The sequence below is a fragment of the Chelonoidis abingdonii genome, chromosome 6 (assembly GCF_003597395.2).
Source record: "Chelonoidis abingdonii isolate Lonesome George chromosome 6, CheloAbing_2.0, whole genome shotgun sequence".
Lineage (NCBI taxonomy): Eukaryota > Metazoa > Chordata > Testudines > Testudinidae > Chelonoidis > Chelonoidis abingdonii.
Window position 1 is genome coordinate 29001612 of NC_133774.1, and position 17211 is coordinate 29018822.

The 17211-nt window shown below is 46.5% G+C and overlaps 1 protein-coding gene across 3 annotated transcripts in view; it reads right to left on the reverse strand.

Moving 5' to 3' along the window:
• FYB1 (FYN binding protein 1) overlaps positions 1-17211 on the reverse strand; it is a 119865-nt gene that overhangs the window by 69236 nt on the left and 33418 nt on the right. Inside the window, exon 1 of one of the 3 annotated variants that reach the window (XM_032773048.2) lies at positions 8905-9109. The exons of 1 other annotated variant lie outside the window; for it this stretch is intronic. Coding sequence is in view for 1 of the 2 variants with exons in the window: in XM_032773045.2 (XP_032628936.1) it covers positions 1228-1233 (6 nt within the window). In the remaining variant the exon portion in view is untranslated. Of the gene's footprint in view, positions 1-1227; positions 1308-8904; positions 9110-17211 lie in introns of those variants that run through there. One more of the 3 variants, XM_032773045.2, reaches the window with a different exon arrangement.

A 17211-nucleotide genomic window follows, 5' to 3' on the forward strand; every position in this document is an offset into this window, starting at 1 on the left:
ACTTCTCCCTCCTCCCAGGCTTGCGGTGCCTAAGCTGATTGGCGCCGCAAGCCTGAGAGGTGGGAGAAGTGAAGCAGCCAGAGCATGCTCGGGGAGGAGGCGGGGCAGGGGTGATCTGGGGCAGGGAGTTCCCCTGTGTGCTGTCCTCCCACCTTAGTTGCTTCAGGCAGTCCTCCCTGTGCTCCCCTGCCCCAGCTCCCTCCGCCTAAATGCCGGCGGCGACCGGGGCACCAAAGATCCGGCCGCTGTGGTCGCTGCCAAAGAAAATGCTGCCCCCTAAATCCTAGCGCCCTAGGCGACCACCTAGGTCACCTACACAGTTGCACCGGCCTGCACTTGATTTAAAAAAGCTTTTAAAAAAATTCTTCTTTTTCTCTCTCATGTATCCTAATCAATAATTTTTTTCAAACTTTGGCATGAATTTTCTAGTGTGTTTGTCATGGGACTAAGGTGGTCGAAATCTCTGTACTCAAAACCCCACATTATATTTGACTGGTTAGTGTTGTAGTGAAAGGGCTTGTTAACCCCTTGGACTTTCTGGGGCCATCTATTCCATCAGAATTAACACAACAACCTTGTCTTCTCAAGCTCTGAAAGCTATGGACCCCCACCATTACTTTAAAAGCATTTTATGCTAGCAAGCAAGATCCTATGTAGTTTCCAGGAGATTTAATTCAAGTTTTGGTCCTATGAATAAAAATGGCACTATATGAATAATAAATCACCACAAAGTTGCTTTCTTGGCCAATTAGAAACAGGGTAGATACTCAAGCTGATACCTCATTCCAGGCTACCATAAAAAAAAACCCAACACAACTAAAACCAATCACAACACACAACACACACAAGAAAAAGCAACCAAACAAAAGAAAATGCTAGGAAAGAAATCACTGCTCACAACCATAACATACCACTTGAGGTCACTATTTCAGTTAATCTTCAAGATATAAGGTGTTTTAGAATCAGGGTGACTTTTAGTAAAGTCAGGAAATTACACAATGTGCATTTTTCAGAGAGAGACGGGGCAATTTTGTGGCTCTTAAGTCTTGTGGTAGGTCTGCATTGAGATCTGTAAACAACGTATCATATTGTGCTGTGATCTATTCTGCTCTCCATCTAGCTCAATTAACGCTTCCAAGAATAAGAGATTTTATTGAGGTATGGAATGTACCTTTCTTCTCCTGGAATTCAATACAGTCGTTTATAAAATAAACACATGACATTTACCTGCATTCCGCTCTCCAATAATTTGGCAAAAACAGAAAAATTGTCAGTCTTCGTTCTCCCTCAGTGCAGCAAAATCACAGGTTCACCTCCATTGTGGCCTTGCTACCTCTGTCTGTGCACTCAGGAATCCATGCACAGAAGTGCTGAACCTAGCAGAGGGTTGCAGAATAAAACCTACAGTGGATTCCATTAGCTCAATACTACAATCAGCAAAGAAACCCTTTCTCTCAAAAGCTTACAGGATATTGGGCAAGAGGTGTAGGAGAAAAGGAACTAAACTGTGTTTATTCAGACTTCTGCTGCTGCCATCAGCAATATTCTCCATGTGATATCCAAAAGAAACTGAGTGGCAGTTATATATTTAGCTGAGGTTTCAGAAACATAGCTTGCACCCCAAGAAGTCAGTGTGCATTTTACAGGATCTAGCCCTTCCTGTGCCATGATTAATGAAACACAGGCAGGATTTTTTTTTGTCTTTTCTTTCTTTCTTTCGCTTTTGTTTTAAAAGGTTAATTTTTAAAAGTATGTGTTATATACGTGCATGCAGCTCTATGGCACTGGGAGTATTTTCTAAGTCAAAAAGTAGGTAAATAAATAAAGAGGGACAAATTGGTATGGATAAAATTATATTCCCCATGAACCTTAATCCAGCACTTGAACTGAATGAATTTGGGTTCTGATCCTGAAATCTGATCCACACAGGGTGACTCTGACCCCCACATACAGCCCCCACGGAAGCCAGGTGAGATCTGAGACCAAGTTGTGAAATAAGGGCCTTAAACTTTTGGATTTGAGCTGCAACACCAGCATTGTACCTACGCAGCTCTCCAGGTCTTTTCTGGATAAGTTAATGCTGACCCTGGAAGCATTAATTTAGCTGAGTTCCCACTCCACAGGCTGAAAACACCTGATGGGAGTGGTTCCAGGGTGACTAGAATCATTTTTATGGTTGACTTAGAACAATGCTTCCTCAGTTCTTGTCCCCTAGTGCCTCTACTCAACTTGTGCTATATTGATGACATCTTCATCATCTGGACCCATGGAAAAGAAGATCTTGAGGAATTCCACCATGATTTCAACAATTTCCATCCCACCATCAATCTCAGCCTGCACCAGTCCACACAAGAGATTCACTTCCTGGACACAACAGTGCAAATAAGAGATGGTCACAAACACCACTCTATACCAGAAACCTACTGACCGTCAGGGCCGGCTTTAGGCCGATTCCACCGATTCCAGGGAATCGGGCCCCGCACCTAAGAGGGCCCCGCGCCTTAGGCACCTTTTTAATTTTTTTTTTACACTTACCCCGGGTCCCCGGCTGCGGTGGCTCCGGGGTCTTCCTTTGAGCGAAGTGCCCGAGGGAGAGCGGAGCAGCCTCGCTCTCCCAGCTAGAGCTCCAGCCTGGGCGGCGGGGCTTTGCCGCGCTCAGGCCGGGGCTCGGGCCGGGAGAACGGGGCGGCCGCTCTTGCCGGGGCTCGAGCCGGGAGAGCGGGGCGGCAGGGCTTTGCCGCGCTCCGGCCGGGGCTCCAGCCGGGAGAGCGGGGCGGCGGGGCTTTGCTGTGCTGCGGCCAGGAGAGCGGGGTCGAGGGGCTTGCCGCGATCCAGCCCGAGTGCGACAAGCCCAATGGCTCCGGCTGGAGTGCGGCAAGCCCCGTTCTCCCGTCTAGAGCTCCAACCAGAGCGCAGCAAGCCCCGCGACCCCAGCTGGAGCTCTGGGCCCTTTAAATAGCCACCGGAGCCCTGGGGCAGTGAGGGGCTCCGGGGGCTATTTAAAGGGCCCGGGGCTCCAGCTGCCTCTGCCACTCCGGTCCTTTAAATAGCTGCCGGAGTCCCGCCTCCCCCATGCATTCCCCAGCGCTCCCGCGGCTATTTAAAAGGTCTGGGGTGGGGTAGAAGGGGGTTTGGGGGCTATATAAAGGGCTGGGGTTCCAGCTGCCTCTGCTGTACCCCCTGACCTGCCCACACCAGTCCGGCCCCCCCTTCCTGCAGCCAGCTCTGCACCCCGTGCCCACAGCCAGCCAGTCGCAGAGGCTCCATGCATCCACCGCTGCGCTCAGCCCAGACCCCTGGCCACAGAAGACCCTAATATAAACGTAGCCACACTCCGCAAGTCCGAGAAGAAACAGCCGCATGTCGCGTACACAGCTTTACTAGCGCCAAGAGGCACGCTAACGTCAAGCATGTATGACGCCCGAACGACACGCACCCACCCTGTGCCCGCACCAGCCCTGCAACACCTGCCACACCCGCACCATTGCGGAACCCCTTGCCCCTGTCTCCAGTCACCCTACTGCACACCCACTGCCTGAAGCCAGCTGTCCGCACTCCTCGGATCTCAGCTCAAAACCTGCTCACCCCACTGTGCTGCAAGCCAGCCAGCCCACGCCGGCCATCTCCAACCAACCCGAACCACCCTTGCCGGCTAGCAGCCAGACCCTACCTCCAGTCAGCCCCGCCTTGCCTCCAGGCCCACCCCATGTCCACTTGCTGCCGCTTGCAGTTTCAGGGCAGTAACCCGCACACCTGATTCCATGAGGGGGGCATGAAGCTAGCTGGATCACACACATGTGCACACCCCCGCGAGCTGTGGCGGGACCCACACCATGTGAATTACAGCTGCGGATCTAATAGCAGCACACACATCGCACGAGCTTCATAGAACAATGTATAAGAATAGTCTATCACTATTGAATGGAGTAAATATAAGCATCAGATGACGAGTTGCAGAATCATCAGGAGATATCATCAGAGACGGATCGTCGACGCCGGAAGGTGTGAGAGCACATAGGAGCAGCCCGATATTCAACGCATAAGAGTAAATCGCATGAGGCAAGAGGCGCGATCACGTATCAAGTAGAGTATACACAGACGGACGTTACACAACAATCCAGCACTTTCAATCCATACACGAATCACACGTATCCGTCTAGCAGCCAAACTCGAAGATGCAGACCCGGCATTGTGCCCCTCATAAGACTCTAGGACCTGGAAGCAGGACCCGTCGGAGAAGGTCCATCGGAGTCAGGCCCCTCCCCTGCATGTGCAGGACCGAAATACTGTTCTAAGAACCATCCCTATAGACATTTACTCTACCTACTCTTAAAAATAATCTCCCAGAGATCGAGAATCCACAGACCTCCCTAGCAATTTATTCCAGTGTTTAACTACTCCTGACAGTTAGGAACTTTTTCCTAATGTTCCAAACCTAAAAATCTCCCTTGCTGCAGTATTAAGCCCATTGCTTCTTTTCTATATTAGAGGCTAAGGTGAACAAGTTTCTCCCTTCCTCCTGATGGACACCCTTTAGATACCTGAAAACTGCTATCATGTCCCCTCTCATCTTCTCTCTTTTCCAAACTAAACAAACCCATTCTTTCAGCTTCTTCATAGGTCATGTTCTCAAGACCTTTAATTCATTCTTGTTGCTCTTCTCTGGACCCTCTCCAATTTCTCCACATCTTTCTTGAAATGCGGTGCCCAGAACTGGACACAATACTCCAGTTGAGGCCTAACCAGCGCCAAGAGTAGAGCTGGAAGAATGACTTCTCGTGTCTTGTTTACAACACACCTGTTAATGCATCCCAGAATCACATGTTTGCTTTTTTTGCAACAGTATCACACTGTTGACTCATATTTAGCTTGTCGGTCCACTATGACCCTAGATTCTCTTTCTGCCATACTCCTTCCTAGACAGTCTCTTCCATTCTGTATGTGTGAAACTGATTGTTCCTTCCTAAGTGGAGCACTTTGCATTTGTCTTTATTGAACTTCATCCGGTTTACCTCAGACCATTTCTCCAATTTGTCCAGATCATTTTTGAATTTTGACCCTGTCCTCCAAAGCAGTTGCAATTCCCTCCAGTTTTGGTATCGTCGCAAACTTAATAAGCCGTTCTTTCTATCGCAACATCTAAGTCGTTTGATGAAAGATAGCTTGAACAGAAAGCGATGTCCCAAAACAGACCCCTGCGGAACCCCACTTGTTATACCCTTCCAGCAGGATTGGGAGCCATTAATAACCATCTCTCTGAGTATGGTTATCCAGTCCAGTTATGCACCCACCCTTATAGTAGACCCCATCTAAATTGTATTTGCCTAGTTTATTCGATAGAGGACGATATCATGCGCGAGGACTGTATCAAATGCCTTACAAAGTCTAGGGTATACCACATCCACCGCTTAGGCCTCCCTTATCCACAAACGGGAGGACTTGTTATCCTATCAAGAAAGCTATCAGAATTGGTTTGACACGATTTGTTCTTTACAATCAATCCATGCTGCTATTCCCCTATCACCTTAACCACCTTCCAAAGTGTTGTGCAGATATTTCTTTAATTACTTGCTCCATTATCTTCCCTGGCACAGAAGTTAAACTAACCTGGTCTGTAGTTTCCTGGGTTGTTTTTATTTCCCTTTTTATAGATGGGCACTATATATTGCCCTTTTCCAGTCTTCTGGAATCTCTCGTCTCCCATGACTTTCCAAAGATAATAGCTAAGAGGCTCAGATACCCTCCTCTATTAACTCTTGAGTATTTGCTAGGATGCATTTCCATCAGGCCCTGGTTTGACTTGCGCAGGCATCTAACTTTTCTACAAGTGATTTTAAACTTGCTCTCTCTTTTTTATTTTTATCTTCTAAACCTACCCCCCTTCCCATAAGCATTCACTATGTTAGACATTCCTTCAGACTTCTCAGTGAAGACCGAAACAAAGAAAGCTTCATGAAGTCATTAAGCATCTCTGCCATTTCCAAGTTTCCTGTTACTGTTTCTCCCTCCTCACTGAGCAGTGGGCCTACCCTGTCCTTGGTCTTCCTCTTGCTTCTAATGTATTGATAAAAAGTCTTCTTGTTTCCCTTTATTTCCATAGCTAGTCATCTACAGCTCCCAACTAAAACCTCTCTAGTGCATCATCAAGGATCTATAACCTATCCTGATGGACGATCCCTCACTCTCACAGATCTTGGGAGACAGGTCAGTCCTCGTTTACAGACAGCCCTTCCAACCTGAAGCAAATACCCACTAGCAGCTATACACCACACAACAAAAACTCTAGTCCAGGAACCAACCTTGCAACAAACCCCAGTGCCAACTCTGTCAAGGATGCCATCATAGGACCTAACCACATAAACCACACAATCAGGGGCTCATTCACCTACATATATACCAATGTGATATATGCCATCATGTGCCAACAATGCCCCTTTGCCATGTACATTGGCCAAATCAGACGATCTCTCTATGCAAAAGAATAAATGGACACAAATCTGACATCGAGAATTATAATGTTCAAAAACCAGTAGGAGAACACTTTAATCTCCCTGGACACGGAATAACAGACTTAAAAGTGGCAATTCTTCAACAACAAAATTCAAAAACAGACTCCAAAGAGAAACTGCAGAACTGGAATTAATTTGTAAACTGGCCACCATCAAATTAGGCCTGAATAAAGACTGGAAGTGGATGGGTCACTACAAAAACTAATTTCCCCTGCTGATACTCACACTTTCTTGTTAACTGTTTGAAATGGGCCACCTTGATTACATTGGCCTCATTAGCACTAGAAAAGTGATTTTTCCTCCCTTGGTATTCACCCCTTCTTGTCAACTGTTGAGAATAGCCGTCTTCTACCTTCATTGAATTGGCTCATTAGCACTGACCCCCCACTTGGTAAGACAACTCCCATCTTTTCATATGCTGTGTATTTATACCTTCATGCTGTATTTTCCACTCCATGCATCTGATGAAGTGCATTTTAGCCCACAAAAGCTTATGCCCAAATAAATTTGTTGTCTCTAAGGCGCCACAAGGACTCCACCTTGTTTTTATTAAGACTAAGATATTTGCCACTAGAGAGCTATGTTGTTATCTTGTGTGTGTGTGTGTGTGTGTCTGAAAACAACCACCACCGGTTGGGCGACACAGATGACTTTTGTGACCTAGTTGCAGGAATAGATTAAATAAAGAGATGGATTAGGGAGATGGATTATGATAAGAAGGTTCTCTGTACACTTGAATTATCAAAATATCCAGTTTGGGACAAGACCTACACGATAAAGAAGATGTAAAGCATGAATGTTCATCCCCATCTTCTTTCCTTTAATTTAATTGAATTATATGTGCTGTTCATTATCCTTTTGAGTACACACTAGATTTTATTTATACAATTCATGTTGTTGGAGAGAATGAGCAGTCAGCCCTACATACTAAGGAGGATTATGCTCATTGGCAGTTGACAGTCTAGCTTTTGATCTGCATGCTTGTTTGAGAGCTAAAACAGCAGTATGATTTTGCTACTGGCAAACATTGCTGCCAGAGTTTGCATACAGTATTGGCACTAAGCAAATCATGGACTGATCAAAGAAAGAGCTGCTCTTTGCAACCCTGATAAGACTGTTTTTGGTTTTCCTCTTTTCCATAGAATGCAGGAGAGTAAAAATAACCCTCATTGCTATAGAGCTGTTGAGAGTATACCTTATAACCAAATAATGCCATTTAGTTGGAATCACAGTCTACACAGTGAACTTGCTGTGAAGTTGCCCAGTTTCAATGTTTGCAACAGATCACTAGATTATCTAGAGTCAAAAATGGTGTTCAGATGCTTCAGGGAGCCATTTTACAACTGCCACAGTTTCCAGTTCTTGGCAGCTTTCCACTCAGTCCTCTGGTGTCACTGTGGCACTTACTAGTGAGTGATTTTGGGTGTAAGGGTCTTTTAGCAGGTACGTGAGACTTGCAACTTCGAAAAGGGTCCAGAGATCTTTTTTGCTTTGCTTTCCAGCACTCTCAACAGTGCAAGGAAACTTCCTCACAACCAAAATACAACACAAAATGATTCCGGCTTCCAGTAAAACAGACATATCCCTCCAAACACAGTAATACCTGCTTGTGCCATCCTGGCCTATGTATATAGATAGGCACACAAATGAGCCAGCCTGTTACACAATGAGAAGTTGATTTAGTGCATCATATACTGACTTCCTATCCCCAGTGTAATGGTTTGTTAATATTCCTGTACACATCAGTCACCTATACAACATGAGGCATATTCTGTGTTTCCAAGCATTTACTCAGTTGATCACCTTCCTGTACCTTGGAAAAAAAGTTTGTTTTTTTTTTAAAGAAAAATAAAAAGTCAGAAGTAAAAAGGCAAAAAACCCAAGAAAAATAGTAAATTCCCTCACAGAACTTCCATAGGATGTGTGGTGGCCTGGCCTTTTTATGTACCCTTCAATTTGCTCACATCAAATGTCAAAGACAATTGTCCTGCTCTTATTGTATTTTGAGGATTGGACATTCTCAGTAGAAGGAATTCCTTTAGCTTTGGAATTCACTCCTAACGGAGCCCCCTCGGAGACAGCTATGGTGATGGACACGTGTAAGTAATCAGTCAATCAATCAATCACCAGCACGGAGAATGAATAAAGTGTCTAAGCAAGAGCAAAGTCCCCTTAGTACAGTTTTCTCTAGAAGATCTCTTGCTCTTTCTGACCACTACGGCAGTACTTCTCCGTCCTTGTTCTAGCCTAGGGACCAAAGATGAGATGTCAGGTACCCTGTCAGGCAGACAAGTAGCTCCTGTCTGCCCTCTGAGATTTAATGCCATTTGCGGAATTAGTGTTTCCAAAAGTTTGAATGTTATAAATTACAGTAAAATATGGTGAGTTTACATACCAGCAACAACCAGCGCTGTTTTGCTGCTCCTGGAAGGCAAGAATTCTGCAAATGATTTTTCCCATTCTCCCAGGACAGGTGATGTCTCAGATATCCCAATATCAATCCTATTAGGGAATCATTTTAGGAAATATCTAAATGTTCAGTATGTGCTTGCAGCTTCGGAGTATGAAAAAGCTTCTCCTTGTGCTTACCAGCACAATACAAAAAGAGAACTAGGCATTTCCTTCAGCGATCATGAACCTTATCTTTGCCTCTACAGACGGGAATAGATTTCCTGAACAACATGCTATTAAAGCTCCATTTGGCTGCCATTTTAAAGTGCTTTGAGTAGTGTAGTTCTGATCAGAGTTTTAATGGATAATTAGCACATTACATTATTATGGAAGAACTGGGCAAATCTCTGGTGACTACAGGTAGAACTGGGACATAGGTATTGTATTGTTATGAGTGGGGTTAAAGTTTGTTATGGGTTAAGTTAAAACTTTGTTCACACTGAGGTATGAGCATGCCCTTTATTTAATATTGCTATAAGAGACAGAACTGTAAGAGACAGTCTATGTTAATGAGGTAAGTTGATCTAAGTTACGCTAGTTAAATTACGTAAGTTATGTATCTTAAGTTGATATAGTTTAGATTGACTTCCACCTGTGTCTACACTGCGCTATGTCAACAGGAGACTCTCTCCCATTGATGTAGCTTCCACCTCTCAGGGAAGTGGAGTACTTGAAAGCAATGGGAAAGCGCTCTGCCATTGACTTATAGTGTCTTCACCAGACTCACTAAATCAATGTCGCTGCATCAATTGTAGTGGTGCTTATTTAGCCAGTAGTGAAGACAAGCCCAGAGTCAGCCCAGAAACTAGCACCACATGGGCAGAGGGTTCCACTGGGTATTGTTCTGACCAGGTGGACTGAGGGGGCAGATAAGAAAGAGAGAGACAGAGAGAGACTCAGAGGCAGAGAAAGAAGCCAAGCAGGAGCCTCTGAGCACAATATGATCTTGGGAGAAGCGTAAAAAGATATTTTGGTTTGATGCTGGCTAAAGAGGATTTGGGCTGTAAGCAAAGGAGGCAGACTACATGGCTGGACTGTCTTTTCAGTGTAGGGGAGTCCTGTGCAAAGGATGAAGTGGGCCATTTTGGTAAAGTTGTCCATTACCATCAAAAATGTTGTAAATTTGTTGGACTCTGGTAATTCTACAATAAAGTCTACAGTGATGGCCACCCAGGATCAAGACGGGGTGTCCATGGGATAGAGACTGCAGGGCTTGTGGCATGGTGTCTTGACATGGGCACATATATCACAGGAGGCAATGAATAACTGTATTGTTGTTTGTATCTAGGGTCAACAAAAGGAACAGAATGTTATTTGTTGGGTCTTGAAGCACCTCAAGTGTCCTTCTAGGGCGAAATATAATTGCAGCACTGCAACTCTTGTGGGTCCAGAGGGAACATAGATCTGGTCTCTCATGTACATGATCCCTTCCTGGGAGTCATGTGGTCTCTTGTGGATAATAGCTTGTTCATCTGGTGGAATTCCTGAGCAGAAGATGAGTGTATCAGTCTAATACATCCTGGTGATGAGCTGCACTGACAACGTTCTGGAATTTGAGAATGTGGGTTGGTACCATATCTTCGGGACAGGGTGTTGGCTTTGCCATTTTTGGATCTGGGGCAGTATGTGATAATGAAATTGCATTGTGAGAAGAACAAGATCCACCAATGCTGCTGTTGTTTCAAGGCTTTTGTCCTACATAGCTATTCCAGATTTTTATGATTGGTGAGTATGTGCACTAGGTAGCTAGCTCTTTCCAGGTAGAGCAGCCATCCTGCAAAGGCAGTTTTTAATCGCCAGGAGTTCCTGATCAAGTATTTCATAGTTTAGTTTTGTGGGAGTGAGTTTCCTTGCATAATAAGCACACAGTGTAACACTGGCTTGGGACCAAGTCTCTGGGAGAAGACAGCCCCAGTTGCCATAATAGAGTCATCAGCTTCTACAGTGAAGGCTTGTGTGACATCTGGATGAGCCAATATGGGTGCCGTAGTAGAGGCAAGTTTCAGATTTCAGGAGGCCAATGGCATTGGGTATTTTTCCAGTGAAGAGTGGTGAGGGGCTCAATTTGTTTTGAAAAATGCAGGCTAAATCATCAATAAAAATTGGTGAACCCCAGGAAGCCTTGAAGGTCGAGTACCATGTGAGGAATTGGCCAGTCTTGAATGGCTCAGGCCTTGCATGGGTTCACCTGGATCGTTTCTGGGGATAAGATAAAGCCCAAGAACTCCAGGAGGCCTGATCAAAGGCACACTTCCTGAGCATAGCGAAAAGACCATGCTGCCATAAGCGTTCCAGAACTAGCCGGATGAGAGCAGTATGTTCAGGGTACTCAGAGAAGATCAATATGTTGTCCAGGTAGACTACTACATAGTGGTCCAAGATATCTTGCCACACATCATTGATAAAATGTTGGAAGTTAGCCAGAGAGTTGGTCAACCAGAAGGGCATTATAAGATAGTCTTACTGGGCTATAGTGGTTTGGAAGGCAGTTTTTCACTCGTCCCCTTCTCTAATTTGTACAAGGTTGTATGTGGCCCTCAGGTTCAATTTAGTGAATATATGGGCAGCTACAACACAATCTAGCAACTCAGGAATCAGGGGTATCAGATAACAATTCCTGACAGTTATTTGATTCAGTGCACGGTCTGAGTCTGAGACTGTCATCTTTCTTCATGACAAAAAGAGTGGTGTGCCAGCTGATGAGGTTGACTTGCAGATTACCAGGAGAACCTTGCCTGAGGGTATTTCTCGAAGCACAGTCAGTTCAGGTTCTGACATGGTGTAAATTCCCCCAAATGGTATTTTTGCACCTGGCTGTAGCTCTGTTGTAGTCCTGATGCAGAGGGAGAGTTTCTGCATTCTTCTTTTCAAAAATATCCGTGTAGTCTTGGTCTTTTGAGGGGAGTTCAGATGTGGCTTCAGTGGAGGGATCTGCCTGGATAGCCACCCCATCTGGGCCTCTCAAGTTTTAGATGCTGGGACAGGAGCTACTGTTTCCCAGCAGTGCTGATGACAAAACTCTGATAGAAAACAGACGTCCTGTGCTTGTCACCAAATGAGTGGGTTATGGAGAGCCAGCCAGGAAACGCTGAGGATAGAGGAAAGTGTGGAGAATGGATCATTCCAAATTGTAACGTTTCTTGGTGCCTTTGAATCACAGCCTTTCAGGGGGCTCTTTCCTCTGTCATTGGAGCAGAAGACACAGGGGGGTCAAGAACCCTCAGAGGGTTGCAAGGTTATTACACTGGCATCACGAACTATCAGCCTCCACCCCAAACCCTGCTTTTCATCCAGCATTTATAATGGTGTTATATACACTCACACTCAGAGGCTTGCTATTTGAAAAGGGTCACCAGTACAAAAGTTTGAGAACCACTGCTCTGTAAGATCAGGAGTGACCTTGTGTTGCAGGGGAATCTACAGGATTCAGGCTACTGCTGAGTCTATGAAGCAGTCTGTTGCACCTGAGTCGATGAAGGCCAGTAGGATGGGATTTTGCAGGGGTGCCCAGGTATGTGAAGTGAAGAGCCCTTGGAAAGGGCTCTGGATGTGTTCCAGTCAGGACTGAAGTGTGGGAAAGCTCTTTCCTGGCAGTTTGTAGCTGCGTATGGTCCCGGTGTTTGCTGGCATTCAAGCAACATCCATTCTTTATCTCGCTGTGTTATCCTCAGACGAGTGATATCGTCCATGGTAACCTGGTTGACATTCCAGAATTTAATTAAGGGGACAGAGATGGCCATTCCTACTGGGCTGTTTGCCTGTTGCTTAAAAGAAATCCTTCCTTGCAGGTAGCCAAGCAGGGGGAAGGGGGCCAGGTGATTGGCGCTGAGCTTTTTCGGTGTTTGGCTAGCAGGGATCTTCCCTGCTACCAGCCATGCAGTGGAGGGGAGGAGGTGTTTAGCAGTGATCTTCCATGATACCAGCCACGCGGTGGGAGGAGGGGTAAAGCGATCATCCCAGAGAATTGGATGGGGGTGGTGGTTTCTGCTGCTGCATGTTGACAGGAAGAAGCAGCACTGAACGGCTTTGCTTGCTATTTGGTAAAGAAGGGCGCTGGATATATGAAGGCTGCAGAAGACAATGGCTTACCATGGCCGCATGCAAGCCAAATTCTGCTGCCCGACCTGTGTCTATGAGGTTTCTAACACCAGAGCCGCAGCACTCAATATTAAGATGCAAAATGCGACCTTGTAGTCAAATCACATGTGCTATGTAAGGTGAATAGTGTTGTTCACTGTGAAAGAGTATAAGCATTGTTCTGTAAAATGTATCAATTTAAATACTTCTCTCCTTTTTTTCCCTCCCTCATGCACCTGCAAATTTTTCAAGCTCCCTACTCCATCCCGAAAGCTATCTCAGAAAGGCGGTGGAAAAAAAGACGAGAGACGAAATGTTCTCGCGAAATCATGGAAGTGACCCACAATGAAAAGAGCTCATCTGAATGAGTGGAAGGACATGGTATCAAATTACAGGAAAGATGCCAGTGAGGTGAGGACAGGAGGACGCTCGAGATGAGAGGTGGCGGCAGAAGATCAGAGGTGTAGGCAGGAAGATCAGCGGTGGCGGGATGCAACTCTGGGGCTGCTGCGTGATCAAACTGACATGCTCTGGCATCTGGTGGAGCTTCAGGAACAGCAGCAGGATCACAGAGTGCAGCTGCAGCCCCTGTATAACCACCCTCACCCCTCACCATGTTCCACATTCCTCCTCACTCAGACGTATGAAGAATCGCGTGGGGGAGCTCCGTGCATCCGCCCACTCCACCCCCGTGGACAGCCCAACCAAAAGGCTGTCATTAATTTGAAATTTTTTAGTGGCTTTTTCCTTCCCTCCTATCCACCTCCTCCCAAACCACATCCGGGCTACCTTGTCAGTTCTCTCCCTCTTTTTATAATGACTTAATAAAGAATACATGATTTTTAAATGATAGTGACTTTATTTCCTTAAACAAGCTGTAATCTAAGGGGGAGGGTGGGTTTACAGGGAACCCGAGTCAATCAAGGAGGGGCGGGGTTTTCATCAAGGGAAACAAACACACGCAGTCACACCGTACCCTGGCCTGTGATGAAACTTGGTTTTCAAAGCTTCTCTGATACGCACCGCTTCCTGGTGTGCTCTTCTAATCGCCCTGGTGTCTGGCTGTGCGTAATCAGCTGCCAGGTGATTTGCCTCAGCCTCCCAACCTGCCATAAAGGTCTCCCTCTTACTCTCACAGAGATTGTGGAGCGCACAGCAAGCAGCAATAACAAAAAAAAAGAGGACATTGGTTTGGCTGAGGTCTGATGGAGTCAGTAATGTGCGCCAGCGTGCCTTTAAACGGTCAAATGCACATTCTACACTTGCTCAACCTGTAGTTGAACAACTCCTGACTACTGTTGAGGCTGCCTGTGTATGGCTTCATGAGCCATGGCATCAAGGGTAGGCTGGGTCCCCCAGGATAACTATAGGCATTTCAACATCCCCAACTGTTATTTTCTGGTCTGGGAAGTAATTCCCTTGCTGCAGCCGTTTAAACAGAGTAGAGTTCCTGAAGACGCGAGCGTCATGAACCCTTCCTGACCATCTCACGTGGATGTTGGTGAAACGTCCCTTGTGATCCACCAGTGCTTGCAGCACCATTGAAAAGTACCCCTTGCGGTTTACATAATATCGGGTGCTCCGGTGCCAGATAGGGATATGGGTTCCATCTATCGCCTCACCACAGTTAGGGAAATCCCATTGCAGCAAAGCCATCCACTATGACCTGCACATTTCCCAGAGTCACACCTTTCGTAGCAGCAGCTTAATGTTTGCTTTGGCTACTTGCATCACAGCAATCCCCACAGTAGATTTTCCCACTCCAATTGATTCCCGAATTGACTGATCGGTAGCTGTCTGATGTTGCAAGTTTCCAGAGGGCTATTGCCACTCGCTTCTCAACTGTGAGGGCTGCTCTCATCTTGTATTCTGGTGTTTCAGGGCAGGGAAAGCAAGTCACAAAGTTCCATGAAAGTGCCCTTACACATGCGAAAATTTCGCAGCCACTGGGAATCGTCCCAAACCTGCAAAACTATGTGGTCCTACCAGTCTGGGCTTGTTCCCAGGCCAAAATCAGCATTCAATGGCTAGAACCTGCCCCATTTACCATCAGGATCTCCAAAGCGCAGGGGGCCGAGTTTTGAGAGAATTCTGTGTCCAAGTCCTCATCACTCTCGTCGCCGCGCTTGCCGTATCTGCCTCCTCCTCACCTGGTTTTGCAGGTCCTGGTTCAGCATAGACTGCACGAATAATGCACAAGGTGTTTACAATGTCCATGATTGCTGTCTTGAGCTGAGCAGGGTCCATGCTTGCTGTGCTATGGCGTTTGCACAGTTCACCCAGGAAAAAGCCGCAAAATGGTTGTCTGCTGCTTTCACGGAGGGAGGTGGTAAGGCTGTACCCAGAACTACCCCGTGACAATGTTTTTTGCTCCGTCAGGCACTGGATCTCAACCCAGAATTCCAAGGGGCGGGGGACTGTGGGAACTATGGGATAGCTATGGGAAGCTACCTCACATTGCAACGCTCTGGAAATTGATACCAGCCTCAGTACATGGACGCACACTGCTGACTTAATGTGCTTAGTGTGGCTGCGTCGTGCACTCGACTTTATACAATCTGTTTTAAAAAACCGGTTTCTGTAAAATTGGTATAATCCCGTAGTGTAGACATACCCTGAGAGAGGCCAGAGGGAAAACAGGGAGTCAGGAGGCAGTCAGGGTCAGGTTACCAGGAGGTCAGAGTCCAAGACAGGGCAGAGGGCAAACTGAGAATCAGATGTCAGGAGGCAGGTAGGGTCAAGTTACCAGGAAATCTGCAGCAGACTCTAGGACCAGGTATTGCAGGGGAAGCAGTCCTGAGCAGGGAGAACTCAGTTGTATAGACTGCATCTTGTTCCTGTGCTGAGGTTAAATAGAGGTCAGGAATCAGTTAGGAGCCCCAGCGTTCCACCAATCACAAAATAGGACTGGCGCCTCTGTTAGAGTTCATGCTATGCTAGCCCCTGTTAGCAAGTCAGGAGGTGGCAGGTTAAGAGCCCTGTGGACCTACATTCAGCTCTCAGCTGAATGCCTTAGCTAGTGAGGTCCAGGATATTCTGATGTTGGTCATTCTCAAGCTCTCCTGTTGACGCATTTCCACTTTGGCTAAATAATTCAACAGTCATTAGAACCAGGGCAATGGACTGCACTCCAGCTCTCCCAGGCAAATGTCCTAGCTACCAGGCTTTAGTGTCATTCTCATTCTCTCTCTCTGACTCCAGTGGGCTATTCTGATCCAGAGCCCACTGGATTTAATAGGGGGGTTTTCCATCAAACTCAATGAACTTCAGACCAGGCCCTTTGTGCACACTCAATTACTCTGTTTTGTGGCTGTCCCCTGATCTTCCTCAGGCCATGCAAGACTATCTTTACTAGCAGCAGTGAAGCTGAAACTGCTGAGGCAGCAGGCCGGAGTCTAGACAGAGAGAAGTGGAGATGGGAATGGGTGGAGAAAGTATGGCCCGAATGTGTTTGTGTCTTTGGGCCCACCCAAGAGATCATCTACAGGAGCAGAAAACCTTTTTAAAAATTCAGGCTCTACTGTTTAAACTGTGGTCAGAAAGCTGAACTGAAACCCCCCAGCGTTTCCAAAACTGCAAACTGACAGTGTCCCATCTCTTTACTTGAAGCCCTTCTGCAGCTTTTTCTAGGATAGCATAATTACTTCTGTTCATGCTGGATATGTGTTGCTGGCAGGACACAAAAAATACACAGCGTGTGCCTTCAGCACAGCTACCACGTCTTGTGCAGCACCATGTGTGACAATTTAATGCAAATTATTTAATGAGCTCATTTGTATATTTGCACATAATTTGCAACCATAATATTCAGTTGTATGGTCAGCAAACCCTGCCCCAAGCAGTGGAGAGGGGAGGACATGGAGTGTGATGAAGCCTGACTGCTTCAGCTGTGGGAGACAGCTGGAAGGTAGCTGGATGCTGGAGCGAGGTGTCAGGGAGGTATCTGATGACTGTCCAGAGAGTGGCAGGATGGGTAGGTGGTGGCATCTGAGGTGACGAAGGTGGCTGAAGCTCAGTGGGTGCATGTGGGATCAGTGGTACTGGAGCATGCAGTTACTGAGGAAGGTGGGTGTATGCTAGTTGCCTGGAGCTGCTGGTGAGGGAGCCTGAGACCTTGCCTTCCGGATTCTGCTGTTTCTGTTGCCTCCTGAAGCCTCTACAGCAACTGCCTCTG